We start from the raw sequence: 23,086 nt of genomic DNA on the forward strand, positions 1-23,086 counted from the left end.
GATAGAAAGAGAACGTTGCATAGAGACCCTTTTGTCCATGTCTAATCATGCATGCACACCGATGTCGCTCGTTGATTGCTGTTGCATTTGCATATCTACCAGAAGAGTTCGAGTCGCGAATTTTACAGCAGCGAACAAAAAAAGTTTCAAGTTCGTTAAATAATTTATATGTGTATATCCACACATTAGTAATTTTTGTGTAAGATATTTCTCAAGAGTATATAACATATCGTACTATATTTGTACTCTTATCAAATACAATCTGTTTTGTAAGATTATGGTATTTATTGTACCACTTATACTTAAATTACTTTTTGTTCGCTACTTTATATCGCTTTCTCGATACGCTCACGCGCTATCTTCATATCTGTGCGAGAATCGCAAAGTAACTCATCGAACGCGAATGTGTTTGCCAAACATTCTGCCAAATACGGCACGTGCGGCTTTTTTCGGCGCTAGTTTATCAGCAGTCACAGTTCGAGTTCAAAACCTGGTGCAGACGGAAGTACATGAAACCGTAATATACGAGCAAGCCATTGCACACGAACCTGAACACTGAATCTCGTTGAAAATTATTCATCTATTGGCATGCGATCGCGCGACCGTGATCGACTTGAAAGTTTATGAAAGTATGCGTGAAACCCACGAGAGTGTACACCGTTCGTCAAATCTGAAACGTTGCAGACTCGTTCGAGGTCCGATATTTGTAATGTTGCGCGTCGAATTCGAATGTCGATATACTGGTACGTAAATCGAATTTTCATAGTTCATACGTGTGGCGTAGTAGATACGCGAGAATTTCTATGTTTTAGCATTTCATCGAAAAAATTGTACGCTTTGTGCACGTGTAAACGTACAAATTCGTCATCGTTCTTGGCTATGAAATTCAGCAATTGAGTCTAAAATTCTAAAGAAAAGTATTACTCCACAAATCGTACCGTTATACGATCTCGTTCGTGTTTCACGTTAATATATTGGGTTGTCGGATAAATCCGCGAATCTTTCTGAGGTCACGTCTTTATTCAGAAACAACAACGATTCTACACGATTGGAATAACGGCACTACCCAACTGATAGCGGAAAATTATTGAACGGAATGACGCATATTTATTTGGCTTAATTATATTATGGCAAAATATCGGAATAAAGGATAAATTTCAATTTGAGGCACCACATTTTTTTTAATTTTTTTTGCATAGTCTGATAGTAATCGACGAATAGAAGCAAATCCATTGGTTCAAGAGTCATGCGTTGTTGAAGTTTGGTAAATTTAGTCTACTATCTACTTGTATGGCTTACTCTATCTTATACATCGTTACTTTCTGTCAACACCTTGCCCAAACCTTGCTCAAATTGATATTTACCAAATCGATTCATCTATCGGCTATAACTTCTAAACCAACGGATTGCTGGACTCGAAACTTGTTACACTTCGTCTTTATTCGTCGAATGTTATCAGAAGCTGCAAACAAAGTTTAAAAGAAAATAGTGCTCCAAAACGAAGTTTAATCGAATAAAATTTATGATTCACGGTTGAACAGGTTTCAGACATATCCGGCAACTCAATACGTACTAGTACGCAGACTAGCTCAATGTTTCAATAAAAGAGCAAACGAGGGTGGCATACTTTCTATACAAATTTCTCGTCACACGTTCGTATTTATAAATAACATCCGGTGGAACAATGATTGTCGTACGATCACACACACCGGGATTAATTTCTAGCTATACAAGTTTACGCCCTCTTCCACGGCTTACAACTATGTAGGTCGGTAACCGCTATTGTTACAAGAGATTCGTCGGTACCTTAGAGATCATTATCGTTGACAGCTTGATTGTCGCAGCAATATATCTAGAATTGAATTATTTTGCGACAAATTAACTTGTTTCGAGAAAGAGACATGAGACACTGGAGCTGTAAACTCCGTTCTTTTCATGATTTTTTAGATTTATCGTTTTCATAATTGCTAAAACTACGTACACGATCTTCGCAAAATTCCTGTTGACTTTTATTTAAATAAAAACGTGACTGCACTTATACGTATTTCTTTTCAGTCTATCAATATAATTATAATCATTTATGCATATTCAGGTACACATTACAAATCGTTGTGTTAAAATACGAAAACATTTCAATTCAGGTTAATTAAATATTTATTCTCTGGCAAACAGTTTTATTAATATGGGAAATATATTCGCAAACATCTAAATCGATACTAATTGCATCAAAAACATTCTATTATTATAAATAGTAGAGAAATAGACTTTATTATTTTCTGATGAAAATGTGGAAAAATTAAGACAGTTCGTAAATTTATTTATTAGAAAAGTACACGAAATAAAAGTTCTCGAGAGAATTGTTCCTCCATTGACACTTTATTTGCCAGCACGTAGTTCCTGAAATGTCCAATGTCCACGAGAGACCCGTTTCTACTGCCAACGTTGAATTTTACTATAATAGAGTTCCATAACTTGTCGAGGGTCTGAAAATTTATCGCGTGATTAAAATTTCTAAATGAAAAACAATCGACAACTTGGTAAATGGTGCTGGATAAAAAGGAATAAAGGAATAATATCACATTTTGTATGAGACGTATATAAACGAGACGTATGTAGATACGTATGTATATTTAAAACGAACCTCGTATTATCTAATTTAACGATGGAATCTTTGAGCGCTTTTTAGAAATATTAGATAATTAGCTCATAAGCTTTAACAACGGATTAGTTTCCCGCCGTATAGCTTAAAGCTTAAACCTATATATTGATAAAACTGAAGATAAGATGCTCATTCATGCATATTTTAAAAACAAAATATCAATATCATTGATATTGCGTACAATTGAAATGCAAATAATTCTCTAATTATTTAAAAATTTATTTCAAATACGATACATAGATGAACTTGAGAAGCAAAATCACTGCTCGCTCTCTCTTTCTCTCTCGCTACTATTCTCTGTTTAAACTAATTTGAAATTTGAAAATTAAAAAGAATTCACATTCAAACACCCATAACTATGAAAATTAAATAACGAGTACCTGTAATTTTTTCAATTAAGATTGCGTTATTTATGCAATGAATACATACGATGAATGTTTATATAGTAATTAGAAACATATTGTTCATTTCACACAATAATTAGAAACTTGATCTTAACGAAATACTCTTCGATAATAAATATAATTTTCGAAATAATTTTCAATTTAGGAAACACCGACGTATTCTATCTATAATACGGATAATCTGTATAACATAGATAACATTATTATGATAGTACAAGATATCATGAAAAAATGTAAAAAAGGTATAGACAATATGGACGAAAAGAAACAAAAATATTAATCCAGGCAAATGTTTGTATTCGTAGGATCTCTTTCGCGAGTCAATCCGATATTTACCAATTAAAATCCAGGCGAATGTACCCAGATGCGTCCTTATCGCAATCGATATACGGTAACGGGTACTTCAATCTTATCGCAATAAAACACGGCTGAAATTGTCAGACGTGGCCATCCACGCGAGCTGAAAATTATTATACACGAGCGTTGACGCTGCTTTCGCAATTAATAGCACGTGTATACGCAGACGTTGTTATTTCCGCAAGACGGGCGAACGAATGTACGTGAACGACGGCACGCGACCATTTTCTAAAATGAACCTTTAGCTCTATCATGCAGACGGCCATGGAATTATTCAAGAAACCGTTTCACTTTGTGAATCTGAAGAAACGCTACAACTACTAAAATATTACCACAGATTCGACCACAACGCTATAGCGTCTTATTCAATTTTCTTTGTCATTAGATTACGGACTTATATGCATTTGTGGGAAATTTGAAGATGCAGAAATGCACACAATGCGTATGGTATATAGCTAACACCGCCAAATGCAAACTTTTACAAAGAAGAGGCATTATTCGTTTGACCACATTTCTGCAACCAAAATTCTCTTCTGTCGGCCATTATAACAAAAAAAAAAGTTATCACCAACTGAAAATTTTAAAAAATTTGACATCGTCATCCCATAAACTTTTTCATTGATTTTTAAGTGGAATATGATTGTCCACAATTGTTCAACCAGAATTTTCGTTTGCCCACGCTTTAAAAGAAAGTTATCGCTGAATAAAAATTTAAAAGCCGATAACTTTTTAACCGGATTGGACAAATTGTGAACATATGAATGCTATTCCTTTTTTTTTTTTTTTTTTTGTGAAAATTCGTATTTGAGGGTATTAAATTCGCCTAACTCTATACTGAGGATTTTTATGCATTTATAGGAAATTTGAAAGTGTAAAATTGCACAGAATGCGCATGATGTGGAAAGATATGTAAAATATGCAAAGCATAGCGCTTTTTACAATATTTGATAAGTAAAACAAATCCCAAAAATATGAATTTGCATAAAAGATCGCAGTCTAATTACAACTCTACACTTTTTATTAGATTATTTATTTTATAAATTGAATAATCTAATTAATATTCGAATTTAGTATAGAAAAAAACACATCAAAGATGCAGGTAACTTAGAGGAGTGCCAACTCCACCAAGAAATTTAACTAAAGTAGACTGAAGAAGCAAACTTGTCGCTAATGACCTACCTAGATGTCGATGTGATCCGTAATTAAAAAGAATGGGATAAAAAGTTGTACGAATCATTTATAATAATTTTCTCATTAATCTTATTAGTGTATCAACTTAAGAAACGATTTAGATTAGTATATAATGTAGCAACATAAATTATTTTTATATATCAATAAGTCACATCAAATTTACATTTAAGTTAGAAGTTAGTTAAGAATTATTCTTATACCCACACAAAGTTCTAATTCTTGGTTTTAGGATCCGAAATAATCATAAGAAACATATTAATCACTTCCTCTATTTCTTCTTTTTAATTTGACGTAAGGATACTTTCCGCTTACATATTTTCATTCTCATGACTAATCCTTCTTAGTATCTCTCCTCTTTATTTAAGTCTCTTCACGGTGTTTATAATATATTTCTATATTGACGAATCAAATAAATCCTAATAAAAATAAGGAAACTGGTGCGCTATTCTACTTAAAAATTTACCTCGAATCATACGGTTTATTATGAACAAGGAGATTTCCATTTTTGTCGTTAACGAACCGTTCAGGGCGAAATGTCATCGTTATTGTGCAACAGCGTACAAAACTATACGCAACGATGGTTTTATTTTCTCCGGAACAAAAGACGAGACAGGGAGAATACTATTGATCCTAAAATATTTTATACTTCGGCTTTAATATTCAAGAGTGATTCTATTTGACCGACGCTTTCTTATATCGTGCCACCTCCCACCATTTTAATTCGGTAAATTCTGATTGACCCTCGTTAACGTGTCAACTCACCAACGGACGTTGTGTAAAAATACATCGGCGATATTTATAATTGATTGAACCCGTACTGTCTGCCGATTAGAATTGGCGCGTAATAATATCTCTGTCCATAGGTATTATCAGTTTAGTTAGACGCTGCAATTAATCGGACAGATCTGAAAATTGTGCTTCCATTTCTGCTCATTGTCAGATTAAAACCGTATTAGGATTTTTCTCAGATTGGAAACTCTGTCTCGTGAAAGATGACAAACTGCGTCAAAAATAATTTTGGTGCGACTGAATTTTTCATAATCTCGTGACTTATTCGTTGTATTCTTTACACTGCAGATCTTGTTTCGTTATATTATTTCATAATTAAAATATCAATTCAGTTATGATGATTCATGCGTTTTTATGTAAAGTGCTTCCAAATCTAAATAGTCCGTGTATTCTTGTACACGTACTACTCTAAAATACTCTTTTATGTTTGTATTTACGTACATGATTTACATTGACTAACTCGTAAACTTCTACGTTCCAAACAAAATAAACGCAATGTTTCTTTCTCTCCTCTTTTTTTCATTAATACGATTTTCTCTCGTTTACAGTCCCGACGGAATATTTCTGTTCCAAATTAGCCAAATTGCATCGCAAATATCATTCGTTTGACACGTAACGTTATAGCAAACGGTTATGCAAAAGCTCAAGGGGAGATCATGGGATGAAGACAAAGCGACCACGTACAGAAAACATCTTGCAGTGTGTAAAAATAATACGTTGAGACTAGACAATGATTTCATGGAGTACGTGCGAATCGTGCCATCGCGACCGCCATTCGTAGAATCGCGAACAGTTCGCCGATTCACAGAATCTTGCACAATGAGATGTGCCTCTGGTGAACACATCTAGACGCGTGGATTCGTTTCCCCTGCCAACGTTTACGTTTTTCGTAAATAAGTAACTAGCACGTGCCACATAACGAAATGAAAATTCTTTTGAGAAAAGAATTACTTTTCCGAGAAGGGAATAATACGCGAAGCATCGGATCATTTGAATTTTTTTTTTTTTTTTTTGTTAGCGCTAATTAATAAACTGCGGATCTTTACGGAAATTCCGACTTTTAAGAATATAATTAAAAAAGTGCAACTTTGGTAGAAAATTGTTTTACCAAGCAACATAGAAAGCACTATACTTTGGACTTTCTGCGCGTTTTTTTTTTATGTCACACGCATTCTATGCAACTTTTCGCAGTCTACTAATTAACGATAGTACTTATAAAATCTAATCGATTAACTAAATAAAATATAATACATAAAATAATACAGATATTCTTAACCCCGTACTACATTTTTAGATCGATATTAGCAACGGAATAGAATTAGAAGAATTTTATATAAAAAAAAAAAAGAAAATTTATCTATTGTATGGTATAGAAACGCTATAGGTTAGTATAACTTCCAAAATTTTTAACATTGCATCATCGTGATTTTTCATGGTCCCGTACACGCCTTTTTTATTGATAAGATAGTCTTCTAAATTCTGTGTTTGGTTTCTCCGATACGACACTTTTTTATCACTGAATTCGATTACATTCGAAAAAGAGCGTGTTTAGAAAACGGAATGTCTATAAGCACTTTTTGTGTCTACTTCGTTGATGCAATAGTTTATTAAAACTTATCACACTACGACACAAAAGTTACTACCCTTATATGGTATACATAATAGTTTTATAATATCAATAAGTAACTAGTAAGTAGTAATATAAAATTAACATTAATTAGTAATATAATAATATATTAAAAACAGAGTGTAATTTCTGGAAAGGAAAATTATTGCTCGAAAAATAAGTCGACCTTTTCACTTATTCAACCCTTCTCTCGACCTATGTTTAATAGCACCTAATAATAAAAAAAGAAAGATGCCTGGTTCTAAAAAAAAAATATGTAACACGCAGAATATTCTACAAAATATCACGACATTTCAGAACAGAATTTTAATGTGAAATTATCTGAATGTAAAATTCCGTAGCAAAGATTTTCACAGAAAAAGAGAGCGAAGGAACAATCGATTTTGTATTTTCGATTGACGTATTCGACGTGGCTACTGTCTACAACGCGCCGCCAATATAACAAAATTAAACGTCGAATTCATTTGAGTTTCCATCAAAAGTAAAACTTTCGATTGGTTCGGCCTTTTGAAATTCAAATAAAGGCACCGGACAATTGTATGCTAATAATATGTGTAAACTAGCGCGTAAAAATACCCTTTCTTCATCTACGTTGGTTTCATTATCTCGAAAGTTACACGTAAAGCTTTCCATCTTATAAAAAAGACGAAAAAGAAAGAAAAGAGAATGAGGAAAAGAAGAAAAATAAAGAAACAAAGAGATTATAAAGTTAAATCCTAAGTTCAACTCGAAATGTGGAATATTTGAAAAAAAATAAATTCCAAAAAAAAGAAAAATAAATAACAAAGAAAAGTAGAGGTGTCAAAGAAACAGAACCAGATAAATCTTGTTCATACACAGTTTCGCACAAAGCGTAGGTAGAAACTTTATTTATCCGGAATCTCTAATAAAAGTTAATAATAAAAAAAAAGGCAACCGCGACATTCCCGTTTTATCACGTTCAATTCAACCTTCGCGTGGAACGCGTTTCAGAACTTTCAACGTTGATGACTGTAATACGCTTCATGCTGGACTAACCACAAATTGACTTCCTGACATGCTTCGAGAAGGACTCGATCGCGACATTGTTCCACTAATTTCGAGCGGCTATGCGCGTAACGCGAACGCAATAAACGACCACGTCGAATTTTATTGCCTTCCACCTTCAAAATACTGGCTATCGTTTCGATCCAATATACAGCGATAAATAGACTGTGTATTTATTTTTGTAAACTATTTTGATGAAAACGCAATTTAAGCAGGGAATTGTTTTAGCTGCTAAATATTATAAAGAGTACACGTTCTACGTTATAGATATTCGTATATTATTACCTATAATGCATTTCAATTATATAACGCTTGAAGATATTTTGATATGATATACGGTGATTCAAAAATTATTTAGATCATTACCATTGAAAATTTGTATAAACGTATTATGTGTATTATACAAAATTTTATGGAATTTAATTAGAAATTATGCAACGACGCTATATAAGGCTTGAAGTTTCCCCATAAATGGGACTTTATGCAGATTCATAGCTTTATAAATACAATTAAAGAAATGAAACTTAGATAGAAAATGATTTTGCATATTGTAAAAAGTACATATCACACTGAGTATTTTATACAGTTTTGCATATTATGCGCATGTTTGACTCTGGAAATTTCTCGTAAAAGCAGGAAAATCCGCAGTCTAGATATAACAGTTTCTCAAATTATATCGTATGAATACCAGAACCGTAAAAGCATTAAATGTCAGGAAGAAGTTTACATTCAAAAGCCGCAATGTAGCCGCAGACGCCTCGTTTAGTGGAATACAGGATGATGGAAGGCAGGTTGCACAAGAGCTACAACGCCATCTTATCACAGCAAACTGGTTTAATTCGAAGAAATTCATGAATTGACCGGAAAAAAGCACAGATGTCCACTCTTCTTTACATTTCGATTGACCTCTTTATTCTTTAATCGACGCAATATTATTAACGATGACTTAATGACTCACCATGTGTGAGACCGACCGTAACAACGTTGCATCATTCCGAGGCGAAAGAAAATTATTTTTTTTAATGGAAAATTATGATTCACTTGAACGAGCTGTTTTTCGTGAGGTTTCTCCGATACTATAAATAATAGAATTGTTTTTTTAAGTAATCGTTTATACTATCATATTATTATATATTAGTATAATTTACATTATATGAACATCGCAGGAAGAAAATCTGATAAATATACTACATTTATATTATAAGGTGATTCCTTACTGTTAATATCACATTGCGAGTAAAAGAGAATATTTTGATATGATATACGGTGATTCAAAAATTATTTAGATCATTACCATTGAAAATTTGTATAAACGTACTATGTGTATTATAGAAAATTTTGTGAAATTTAATTAGAAAATTATAGTTATACCAGTTCGTAGCTTTCTATAAACTAAATTTATTATATCATTTTTTTCTTCATATGAGATTATTTAGGTATTTGATATCACATATTTGACATCAGACAAAAGAGCTATACAGTGACTCAATTCCTTAGCGTCATATAACGTCTATAAAATGCCTGCCTATAATGTGTTTTCCATATAAAAATAGATATGTATGTATACCAGAAACATTCTTCAACCTCAAAGATTAATATGATAAATAAATTCGTAATTAAGCGATACCTTCGTTTCAATCCTCTCATAATATATTCCTTTTTTTATAACGAACCCAACAGTATAATAATATATGATATAATCCAATCAAATTTGAAGAAGACAGACTAAGTTATTCAGAATAAGATGCATGCATATGTAGTCTCATTACGTACTTTTTTGCAGTGGATCATATCTGTACACATATGTCGCAATATATACGGAATACAAAAATTGTAATAAGCAGTCTTAATAAAAATTACGTAATGATGTTTTGTCTTGCCGATGTTGAAAAGATTAAGATGATATAAATTGTTTGCCTTTTGCCCACTGTGTATATGGAAAATGAAATTAAACCATATTTATGTGGAGAACAAAGAAAGTTATATATCAGTCAAATATAACAACCAAAGATTATCCCTACTCTTCAAATACGACATTAATAAAACAAAATATTTGCAAAAGATTCTTGACTGAAAATTCACCAGGTGTCTCATCATTTCTTATGCTTCTTTTTTAATTAGTTTACAATTGTTTCCATATAGATTTTGTATAGTCGTACGATAAGATAAATTAGAAACACGCGATAAATGATAATTTACACTTATACATACATATATCAGATTCCATGGTTATACAAAAGCGTTTTAATTCATGACAATCTTCTCTGAAGAAGATTGATCTCCCGTCTTATGTTAACTGAAAAACTTCTAAATATGTTCGTGAAACATAAAGAGCTTTAAATATTATTACTGTTTACTAATTTGGAAAAATCTTTTCTACCATACACATACCCCGATAACTAAACAAACTGAGAATAATGAACTTCTTAATTAACAAAACTGATCTACAAATTCCACATTTAAATGCCAATCTTTTTATTTCATTTTAACTTTCACAAATAAATCAATTTATTTGTATTTGTAATAAATAAATTTGTATTTGTAATAAGTAAATGTATCAAGCCGTAATATTCCAGCGGAAATAAGATCGTCCTGTTGTCTTTCTATCTGCAATTCCATAATTAAATTACATTCTATTAATAACAATTTATATCTTTGTCCGGTACGTTCATTATTCTTCCACCTCGTTACATTGTCAACCATTTTTCACGCGAACAGGAACGTTTTTCGCATCGCGTCTTTCGCCAGATCGCAATAAAACATAAAAGGAGCCGGCGTGGCGCGTGTAATTACGTCGACACCTCAAAGAGAAAGGATTTAACATGCAAATCAACGTGATGAATTAAAGCGAACGGATGTTTTTCACGGCGTTCCGCGCCGACGATATCACCGTAACGACAGACCACGAGAAATGACTCATACGAACCCGTCTCGTTGACCCTCTTTCACCATAGCCAACCCTTGAACGCGACGCACCCGCATTTCGGACACCCTCGCGTTCCACAACCCGTTCATCCATGCAATCTAAACGTACGCACGTGTGCACGCATTTAAACGTCCACGTAATCTTGTGGTGTTCGTAATACCAGCATCCTGCTTGTGAACGACACTCCCTCCGAGTGCGCCTATTTTAAATATCAAAACTGTATTTTACAGTCAATCCTGTCTTTTATTGTTAACGAAATTCTTACATTTTTGGGAGAAATAAAAAGATCATCCTTTATATTATTACGCGTGATTTACTATCTCGATTCTATTCTAATGATCTGCTTAAATTATTTAATATATTTCTGCTTGCCAAAAGGATAGTCAGATTGGAATATAAAAATTGGAAAATTATAATGGTGCAGAAGATACAGGGTATCCTGTTTTTATTGTTTATGCATGAACGATGAAGAATTATGTTTCGTAGCAGTGAAAATGTGAAAATGTGGACAAGAAATAACGTCATGCGTAACGCTAAGAGGAGTTACAAAACATTTAACGGTAACGATTTCATTTCAAGAAACGAATATACAAAAATAATTTAGTCTTGCTGTTCTTCTCGCTTTTTATAATGATCCATTGAAAAATATGGAATTTAAAAAATTTCGAATACAATGTGGTTGATATTGAAACATTAAAAGTTCTTCTCTCGGTTGCAACTAAAGCAAGAGATTGACTTCACAAAGAATTCGAGGGACACAGTAGAATTGAGAAGATTAACAAATGCTATTGCGAGGCAAAAATATTCGCAAGTATAACAGGCCAACTATTCTCTCTTATCGGAAGACCGTGGATATTTATGCAAATTCATATTTCTACGAAAATAATTAGAAAAAATGGAACCTGAGCATGGAACAGTATGTTTATGACCTAATAGCAAATAAAATTTACGATTAGATATTAAAAATTGATTTCAATTTATAAGCATGTACACATATTGAACTTGATCTCACACCGTTATCTGACATTCTAATTGGGACAACCATGATATCTCATTTCGCAATATGGCACGGCATTGAATTAAATGAAAGTGTCTCGTTGAACACAACTTGATGTTAAATGCATAGGATTCTGGCATGCTCCGATTATGGAGAAACGAAAGCACTCTGCGCCGACGTGATCTTCTCTCGTTCCATATGATACTCAAATATTTAATTGTTTCCTAAAGAAATTGATATTTCTCTTGGATATTAATATTCTGTCTAGCCTGGATGCGGTGACGTTCGATATGGATTAAACGATTTACGTGTCCTAGTTACTATATTCTAAACGTCTAATATAATATTCTGTTGGAAATGATATAGTGTGTAAATTATAATATGGGATTCTGTTATAAACGATGCAGTTTGATTTATTCAAATCGTTTTAGTCCGCTTGATTCGAACGAATGTCGACTTTTTGCGAAAAGAAACAATTTTGGAACATCTGTACAGATATGAAAAACGATTGATCAAAAATAAAGATAGGACAAATAGTCGAAATTGTAAAAAGTGAAATAAAATAGGAAAAAGTTGAGGAATTATAGATATAATATTCTGATAAGTATTACCACCGTGTATAATAGAATATTAATATTATGTGCATAATATAAATAATTAACATGCAAACTTTTTCGTGATAAATATACAAACATGTAATAAATTAACATAATTATGTAGATGCAACAATTTTTATACCAACTTCGAGAAGGAAGCAAGGTTATCCATATCTATGTTCGACATGTATATTTTTTTGTGATATTTAATTCTGTATAATAGAAATTCTGGTTGTTACGGTTATTACTTTGACGTGAACATAAAGAACTCATAATTGCTGTAAAATAAAACGAAACTTAGAAAGCATAAGTACACAAATACGCAACTTTTGATTGAAAGTCATTTAGTGTTACTAAAGTTTGAAATTAAAAGTGTCTCTATCGTTTTTTATTTTTAATCAGAAATAATTTGAGGCCTGTAATATCCATCGAAGTAAAAAAGGAAGACCTTAATAAGCACATGTTCTTAAAACCTATTCTTATCGGGATATGGATAGATTTTCTTTGTTACTTTTACATCAGATATTCTGTGTGATTTCCTTTCACTTCGATCCGGGTTTCAACTCCTCGATGCAAAGAAATATGTATGTAGGTCTTCTGAAAATTCCTATTTTCGTTCATATCCCAAGACCACGATAGATCTCGTGAAGTTCTTTTACTAAATCTTGCAACTGATCAGTCGAAATTGGAATCTGTAAACTGCCGTGAACGGAAAAACAAACTTCCACGTTTTATTTACTTTTCACGAGCAAAATAATAAATAAAAATGCATCGTCTTCTTGATAGATGAAGAGATGAAGAAAGAAACGAATAAAATAGTCAAAATATTTAAAGGTATATGAAATAACTGAAATTCAAGAAATAATATACGTAGAATAACCAAAGTGAAAAACGATATTGTAAAACTAATATAGAAAACTAATGGACATGAAAGCGTCGTCTCAGGGCAACTAAACGAATAATCAAGTCGAAACTATCTTTTCTCTTAGCAATGGCCGAGGAGACAGGATCGAGTCGGTCGAACATACAAACTCGAAGGAAAGTTAATATCTATGGACTTGAAGACTGATATAGTTGCGACTGGCGAGTAGCATCGATCTAGCAAGTCTCTTTCACTCGGAGTGCAATAACTCGAAACGTTAATCGAGTTTAACTGGAGTCGACGGGCGAACGAGAAAACGTTTACCTTGGCTGATTCGACGCGTAAGAAAATAAAAAGAGAAAACCAGAGAAAATATAAAGAAATAAGAAGGAATGGAGAGAAGGAAAAAGAAATTGCTTCGTACTTTTATTTTCGAATTGAGAAGTCCGTTCTCATATACAAATTTTTTCTCGTTTCGCGTTTTCACATATTAAGGAATCTGAAAATAAAGAACTTACCAAATAAGAAAATAGTTCTACAAGGTTTAACAATTGCAAACGGCAAATTGCACGTTAAATTTGATCTATCGATCTAACAGCATCATAATATATTATTTATCTGCAATTCTGTGATTAAAATACAAAATCATTTGTATACGCGTGTACAGACATAAAATATGCAAAAGATATGTGATAAATCACATTTCTCATCTCGTATAGAAGAGCAATTTTAAATACAATACGTTAGCTACCCGATATGCGTGTTTGCCAACTTTTTCAACATTTAAAAAGTATTAATAACACTAGCAGGCTAATGTAAATGAAAAGAAACTAACGTAACTAACATTATTCGTTTCTTATAAAACATCATAGGTTTATCATCTATTTCCAAAATCTAGAGTTCATACCTTCAAGTCCATCAGGTTATTTTCATCTTTCTCTATTTCATGCTAATGTATGTACTTCTTTATGTACTTCTTTTTCACCAAATTTCGTAAAAGGCAGACCTATCGTATTTTTCTATATTATATTCATATATCTTATAAAGAATAAGCAGCGAACATTTTTTATTATTAATAGTGTATATATACTATAGTCATACTGTGTGTAATCATATTAAAAATTGGTTGACTCGAGGAGAACTGTCTGAATCAGTAAATTAATTTATATATATATAACCAAGTATATATCACTAAGAAAATTAAGTTAATTAGTAAAATGATAAAGATCTTGTGATGAATCAGTAAAACAGGGCCTTCAGACAATGAGTATGATTTATGTTATTATCTTTTGGCACTAGGCTTGCGCATCCTAGATGCTAATATTTACTCATCATAGAACTGACTCATGAATTTTACCTAATAATGTTTCGAGAAAGCGTTGAACCTGATCGAAACATGGTCAAGGCACCGTAAACTAACTGAAGTCTTTGCTTTCTCACCGAGGCGTAAACTTGAAAAGTGTGCTGCCCACTTTTCGTCCATGGACGACGAGGCCGAGAGTGCATACGCTAATCTATAAGAAACCGGTACGATTTAGTTGACGTGAGATTAAAACCATCAACTGTAGGTCGTCACTCCAGATAGGCAAAGAAATGTTAAGTACAGGAAACTCGACTTGTCACATGCCACTATTAAGCTTAATTGCAGATCTGCGAATTTTTGACATGTTTTAAAAACATTTCAAGCATATTTCAACCCATGGAAGATAGATTTAATGATATCCTCGATTACTATTTAATATTTTATGTTCCGCTTATGAACACTACAAATATTGTATTTAAAGGAAATGATACATTGCTAAGAAATTGTTATGTAATTTTAAAATATGAATTTATAAAATAAAATTCTAAAATGCTCTGTGAAAGCACTGTATCAAAAGAATTAAAGAAAATGGATCGGCAATGTAATATTATAAAAAGATATAATGTATTTTAAATTTTTTAAACTGAGACAGACATCTAAAATAGCTGCTAAGAATAATGATTTATAGTAATGACTATTACATGATTCAGAAAAATTTCAATAATGCTGCCAGACAACGTTACACAACCAAAAGTACATTTTCTAATTTGCTTGTTGGATGTACGACTCGCGAATTCCACGACAATTGTTCTTTGTATTATGTATCAAAAAACAATCTTACAATACCTGACTATATGTGTCACACGTTATATTTTATAAAATCCGGTTCTGCTAAAAATATGTCAAAATTAATTTTCTTAATACCATCCTATAACCTATATTTCTTCTTCCGTACTTAAAAGACTTTATCAGAAATACATATGAATATGTATTACATAAAAATGCGCTAAACAATATATTAAAGGCGAAATGGCTTCTCGAACGGTAAAAAACTCGATTGAACGCTAACGGTTAATGGAATTCGTAGAAAAGTTAATTGTAAATTAATACGAAACATGTCGGTCGCCTTATGACAGCTCGAGCAACATGGTCACGTGATGCTATACACATGTGACAGGCCGACCATCTACGGACGTACGTTAATACACATATAAGACGTATCATTAGATACTAATCGTTGGGAATCAGTTCGGTGGGAAGAACGGAACGACGCGTTTCGTCGTGCTGCATCATTTCCCGACGGGTAAGGTAATGCTCGATGCAATGAGGAAGCATCGAAAGAAATGATATACGTCTCCCGTTCTGCTGTCGCATTTTCACGTGCGCTGCGATAGCGTCCACGATGCGACTTCGAAAGCTGGCGACAAACGCGCCCGACCGACAGAGACAGAAAATCTTTTCCTCGTACGTGCAACGAATGTACAACACCCACGAATATTTCTACGCGGCAGAAATGCACAATTAATTAAACGAACTGTACATGTTTCTAAAGATTGTAGTTTCTGAGACAAAAGTAATCTAGTAGATTTTCGAAAAATTTCGTGTTGTTCGAGATCTAACAATTCAAGTTATCGAGCTTAAACAGGATAGAGATGCTAGAGTCATGTGATATTAGATGTAGGTTGTTGACAACGAAAGAGAAAGCAACTGGGTAAATAGGAAATACGAAATACGACACAGACATAGAATATCTTTGTAACTGTTGGAAATGTTAATTAGAAAAAGCGGAAACCTATTTCAATTTTAAATTCAAATTCGATTACTACGAATTCTTACTTTTGATTTTCACAGGTTGTATTATGTATTTGATATAGAATAGTTAAACTGCGATGTTTATTTATATAATTGAAATAAAACTTAAGCAGAGATTTGTATTATCCATTAAATATTAGGATAAATATTATACTTTTCATGTTTTCCATGTTTTTACATATTATGTGCGTTCGTTCATCTTTAAATTTCCCATAAATGTATAAATATCCATACTTTAACATTTACACAGATAACACATAGCGATGATGCAATTATGAGTTATACATGTATACCGAAAATAAAATGAGCTAATTAATTGCGATTTTAGGTAATTCGATTTATGTACTAGATTAATGAGGGCATCCTCTCAATGATACCTAAAGTCGTGGAATATTACCACAGATCCTAATCTTGTAATACTTTGAATAAAACATCACATTTAAAAGTACGAAAAAAATAACACTATCTTTCCTCTGATTAATGTTATTTTCCAAAATAAGGCGATTTGTCAATCTTCCTTATACATGTGTATGTATGTATGTATATACACCTTATGTATGTATATATTTTCATAAGAATGAAAGGAAAGTATCTCCGTGAACTTAGATTAATCGTCGAGGCCATCCTGTACTGAAAGATTAAAAACCACTAGGGTTCTATAACGTATCAGCTGATCAGGCCATATTCCATGATCGTTACTTGCAATTTCGATTAGGAGGGATATCTTGAATATACATACTATGCATATACATAGAAATCACAATTCGTGACGAAAGAAAACGTCGAACTGTAAACAAGGACGACGTGCACTCGTGTGCGTATCAATGAAGTACGTAAGTACACGTATATCACGCAGGTGTAACACGTCGCCCGAAGCACTTCGGGATGTCGTGCGAATTTTCACGAAACAGGTGGCAACAGCGCGCAGGTCCAACATATAGAAAGACAGGGACGAGGAACGAAAAAAAAAAAGAACGAGCGCACGCGTTCGATCAAATAACTAGTACGATAAGGAACGATATAAAGACGTTGAAAAGAAAAAAAACGAAAGGCACGTTTAAAAGAGAGAAATAATAAAAGTAGAGATGAGCAAAGAGAACAAAAAGAGAGAAGAAAAGAAACTCACCTTAGGCCTGTAGAACCATTTTCTGATCGACTCCATCGTAGGGCTGTCGAGGATGTCGGCAGGCTCACGGGCGAGTCGTCACTGCGCCTCTTGCGGCCAAAACACTTGCGTCATAGCGAAACGTGCCACTACAATCTTACCAGAAAGCGTCACACCACGAGACACCAGCCAACCGCATACGAATTCGAGTTCTTTCGTCAAGTATCACCATCAAACATACGACCATCGACGAATTCGGTAGAACTACACATCCGAAACTGAACGTCAAACGTGAATCGCGCGTCCGTAAGACTGACTGACTGATGAGCACAGACTGCAAAGGCGCAGCTTGCTGCTGCGCATGCGCTCGGTGAACATCATGGACGATATGACGTCATGGTTTTCGACAGAATTGCCATCTACGCGGTATATTTGAATTCATTCTTTGAATTAAATAAACGACGATTAAAGTTAAACGACTTTTTTAAATTAAAAAGATTAAAATACATATTATTATGATTTCCTGGCAGAGTTTAGCATTTTAATTCGTTTATAAACGCAAATATTGATTTACGTTATTACTTAATCATTTATGTTATAAAACTATTCTATCTTAAGTATTGAAATTAATTAAACATTCTTCTAAAAGCCTCTCTGAATCTTATTTCAATGTAAAATTTAATATGGGAACGTTGTGTAAAAAATCAAATATGCTAAATATATATGATAGAATTTTTATATGTTTACCTTAATGTTTAAATCGTATATGATTATATGGTTTAAATATTTCACGAACAAGATATTTTTTTCTCCTTAGGTTTTAAATTAAAAGAATAAAATAATCTGTATATGAGAGAATGTATGTAGATATTTTATATAATAATTGGGTTGTAAAATAAAATTACCAGCGATACACAGAAGGAATTTAATAATATTATCTTGAAATTTAACATATTTTGATCTACGTGACTAGATTATAAAAAAAGCAATTAAAAATGTATGACTTTAACAATGTTAAATATTATGGATCACAAATTATGCACATATACATACGTAAATTTCACAATTTAAGTATACATTTGGATTTAAAATTACAAAATAAGTTCCAACAAATTCACTTAATATTAAAAAACTGTCTATATATATATGTAAGCCTCGAGTTAATAAAATAATAAAAATATCGCGGTGAGCTCTACTATACAAGTATATGGATTACATAATCTATAACTTAAAACGAATTGCAATATAATGTTATGCAAATTCCTTCGATTATGTTAACAAATTAACGTCAATACAGAAAACATAATTCTATCGAAAAAATAATAGAAACTTATGCTATCTTTTTACTTCTTGAGATTCATATACACGTGTAAAGAAGTGGAATGTAGATTTCTACCACGATAAGTAGTAAATTCTTCTTGAACACTTACAAATGAATTTAAATGTAAATAAATTTCAAATATATTCAAACAGATTCTTTCCCCATAAATTGATAGGCTTAAATCTTACTAGAGTAGAAATAGAACACATCTTGTGCTTATATTCTCAAGAAGTAACATATAGTGTTAATTTCATTAGTTTGCTTAAAACTTTTTGAAAATAATATATCGATGATATTTAACGCTATATTCTCTACACCCTACAATAACTAAGTTGTAACTAGATTTAAAAGTTTTATTTTCAAACATTTCATAATAGGATTATTAACCAAGATACGAGTCATTATAACTAACAAAAATATATTATGAATTCTTTTTTTTTTTCTTTTTTATTACAAGGCAAGAATTTCAATTTTGGGAATAAAAACTTTGAGGTAATTAAATACCACCAAACATCATTGATACACATACATGAAACAGTGCTTTAGCTCAAAAAGTTATAAGCAAAATGCTTCTTGTAAGCATACATACTCTATGTTCGACTTTTGTGCAATAACACTTTTCCCATGACTGCCAAAGCAGTCCTCATAATTTCAATTATACGTTCTGTATATTTTTCTCAAAAACTGTAAGTAAATAATTGTAGTAAATACTGGTTACGTAACTACAGAAACATCTATTGTTCGATACAAGCATCACTTTACATTTGCTTGAAAAAATGCAAGACTTTCTACTACGCGGGTAGTGATATCAACTCTTTTTTCTCTGTTTTAAATGCAATGTACTACCACGTTTCACTTACAATCTATGCAAACTCACTACTTATCTAAGACATCTATATCACTTGAAATGAGAGTAGTTGAGTAAATTCTTGGTGTATTATATTACACAAATTCTTTTTCTTTCTTTTTACTTTGTGTTAAATGTTCGAATCACATAATTGATGAATTCCATTCGTTACAAACATTCAAGGTCATAATTAATATATCTGTAATTGATTGCCACACAATAGTTAAAATATTTCAAACAGTATGATCTAATATATATCACCTAAAATAAGAAACATCTAAGTGAATTATTTGTATTATTGCACAGTGAAATATATCTGGAAATATTTAAAGCGATAAATGAATATTGATAGGTTTTTTTCTTATTAATTACAGATCTCAATAATTATGTCATAGTATTTTAGGGATTGTATTTAATTTAAATCTTCTAAAATATAAGATACTGATTTTATCGTTCTTTTAATACTTAAACGATAATATTAAATTTTATAAAATACACAAGCTTTAATTAAAAGCTTCATCAATAAAATATTAAACGTATGTGTAGATATATTAAACAATTAGAATAAATTTTTTTACTAAAATAAGGTTTCTCAAGTTTTTTTAGGCACAAAGTAGATACTTATAAATAAAATACCGAATGTATAATAGAGAGTTTCGATATTTGCTTTCTTAAATATTCTAAAAGTCAGACTAATTATATCATATAATTAAGAAAAATTATTGAATCGAACGTGTAATTCCCAAAGTTATAAAAATGTTCGAATGTATTATATTCAAAATCATTTCGTAACGATCGAACATAATATCATTTAACAAGACTTACGGGATATAAAAACATCAACGTGTGAAAATTCTGTGAAATTCCTTATATAAATTCCATTGGCGAAAAGTTTTACAGAGAAAAAGTCCTTAAAAATTCTGTAAATCACATACAGTTTTGTTTTGTACCAATATTACTTCTACAATGCAGCTCAATACAGATTAATATAACGATATAGAACCACCAGCGAAAACATTAATGTGATTGAATCGATACTATTGTAATAATAATGCTACTGGAGAAACATAGTAAGTATTTTCTGCATTGTAAGATAAAAACATGACTCTTTGACGTAACTGTAATACCATCAATTCAATTCCTACTTAACCAGAAAGATCGACCACATCTCCAGTTAGCATTCAATATCAAATTGCTTGAAAAATAATGTTAGCATTAATTAATATAGTCAATGTTTAAAATGCGTGGCATGAAAAATAAGGACGTGAGAAAGAAATATCTATTTCCCAATATAAATGCCGGTTATTCGCTGGCATTTTCACAAGAGAGGCTATAACAATCAAATTTAGCAACGACTAATTTAAGACTTAAATTTAAGGCAAAACAGTGCAATAAACTCCATACTATTTATACATAACTTCAGTGACCGATAGACCACAACACCGTGGAAAAACGGCTAAAAATAGTTGGTTTGTGTGATGATAAACTCGTTGTAAATTCAATAGTGCTAATATACGACAATAAACTGATTTACTAAAAACAAAATTATTTAAACAAGCGGAAAGCTATGTACGTGGCTACACGTATGAAAATAATTCTCTGCTGTCATACGATCAACTTCTACAATCTACGATGGTATATACAAATTTTGACAAAAACACATCGATGAAAACAGGATCTCACATCAAAGAATTTCAATGACGATTTAAAGGTGCGACACAAATGCACAACAAGTTATATAGGTAAGTAGATGGCACATATGCTTGTGAAATAAGAAGAAAAAAGGAAGATAAATTAACAGGCTACTCGCTGTAGCATTAGTAACTGGATAAAAAGCAGGAAAAATGTACCCTCTTACATACGTGCTGTTTTTTTAGCCAACTTAAATGCAAAGGTTGCCGTGAGTCGTGAAAGGATAAATCGTTGGCAAGATGAAAAACTCTTATTTTCGTTGACTTGAATGCGTGTTACTGAGATTGGAGAATCGATTGTCCTTTTCCTAAACACGTTGCTTAACTAAATCCAAACTGCACTTTTCGGCACTGACAGAGCCATTTAATTATTCGAGCGTTACGCTCGACGATGCTCGGTGGATCGTTAACCCTCTGGTTGGAGTCGTCGTTACCCATACCGACACTGCAATCATTGTTCTGCCATTGACTACTCTGATTCGTTTGGTTGTTCCCAGCCCACGAGTAAAGACCTAACGCTGAATCGACCGAGCTAACGCTATCAAAAAATACAGGTGACGACGACTTTGAATCTGGTTTCGTGATACGTTGATAATTTTCCGAATCGAGACCTAAACAGTCAAAGAAGTTCTCGAGTTGGGTGATCGACCGAGGAGGCCGTGCAGGTACTTTATTGGATCGTCCATTATCCTGACGCCAATAGCGATCGCTAATGTCCGATTTCGATCTCAGAATTGGTCGGCCACGACCTTCTTTCCAGCCGTCGGAAAACCTGAGGCAGAGATACAAACTTTTATTATCATGTACTTTGGCTGGCGAAAAGGGAATATTAAAGATATCTTGTATGAAACAAACTGAACACTTTTAATTCTTTAAATATTTAAATCTTCTCGTATTTCTGTTTTCATAGAGGATACCTTTGATATCTTTAATATCCTTTGAGTATTCGAATTTGTCCAATTTTAAGAACGTACCTTGAATTGCATGTCGGACTATAATCCGTTTGACTGTTGCTGCTCTCAGAATCAGGACTGTAGCGTCTTACGACAGATGATGGGGTACCGTTAGCGTAACTACCTCTTCTTGAACGATCTTTTTCCGTCGAGTGTTGAGTAGATGCACCGCTGTCACGACGTATATGACTCCAGCAATCCTGAAGCAAAATATTTCACTCCATGAATAGCGGTTTCCATTTAACTTTACGAGACATCTTTAACTTTTAACTATACCTGTATTACTGGCGGAGGTTCGCTACGAGGTGTACAGTGTCCAGACGATCCTCCGGAGTCTCTTGCAGTCGCTCCATGACTTAGCTTGCTGGAACCTGATGACTTTTGCGTTCGACCACCGGCAGATAACACGCTACTCGCATCACCACCACCTGAACCTAACGAACGTCTGATGTGTCTAGAACTGGAATAGTAATAACTTACATGAGAGTAATAATTTTATGTTTTACAAATGTGAGGCGCACTATGCGAAATTTTTTATTACTTACAATTTTTGTTCTCAAGTTTTAAAAATATTTAAAAATTAAATGAAACTAATTCTGATATTATCTTTAACTTTCAGT

At 32.6% G+C, this 23,086-nt stretch overlaps 2 protein-coding genes and 1 long non-coding RNA gene across 15 annotated transcripts in view; all 3 read right to left on the reverse strand.

The window, feature by feature from the left end:
- The window catches only part of LOC122568758 (lateral signaling target protein 2 homolog), a 48,953-nt gene extending 30,961 nt beyond the window's left edge, over positions 1–17,992 (reverse strand). For 2 of the 3 annotated variants that reach the window (XM_043728882.1, XM_043728881.1), the window contains exon 1: positions 17,676–17,991. In XM_043728882.1, the coding sequence (XP_043584817.1) occupies positions 17,676–17,711 (36 nt within the window). In that variant the 5' untranslated portion in view covers positions 17,712–17,991. Of the gene's footprint in view, positions 1–17,675 lie in introns of all 3 variants that reach the window. The other variant, XM_043728883.1, reaches the window with a different exon arrangement.
- On the reverse strand, positions 2,301–9,125 carry LOC122568760. The gene is made up of 2 exons (XR_006317193.1): positions 9,012–9,125; positions 2,301–2,483 (listed from the first exon to the last, which is right to left on the reverse strand). It is a non-coding gene; the product is annotated as an uncharacterized LOC122568760 (long non-coding RNA).
- Positions 17,993–19,403: 1,411 nt separating the features above from the next.
- Positions 19,404–23,086, reverse strand: part of LOC122568814 — a 50,861-nt gene continuing 47,178 nt past the window's right edge. For 9 of the 11 annotated variants that reach the window (XM_043729008.1, XM_043729003.1, XM_043728998.1 and 6 more), the window contains 3 exons: positions 22,743–22,941; positions 22,488–22,666; positions 19,404–22,285 (listed from right to left, as the gene is read on the reverse strand). In XM_043729008.1, coding sequence (XP_043584943.1) covers positions 21,835–22,285; positions 22,488–22,666; positions 22,743–22,941 — 829 coding nt within the window. In that variant the 3' untranslated portion in view covers positions 19,404–21,834. The remainder of the gene's footprint in view (positions 22,286–22,487; positions 22,667–22,742; positions 22,942–23,086) is intronic. The other 2 variants (XM_043729005.1, XM_043729007.1) reach the window with 1 other exon arrangement.

This window comes from Bombus pyrosoma, linkage group LG6 (genome assembly GCF_014825855.1).
Source record: "Bombus pyrosoma isolate SC7728 linkage group LG6, ASM1482585v1, whole genome shotgun sequence".
NCBI classification, from domain to species: domain Eukaryota; kingdom Metazoa; phylum Arthropoda; class Insecta; order Hymenoptera; family Apidae; genus Bombus; species Bombus pyrosoma.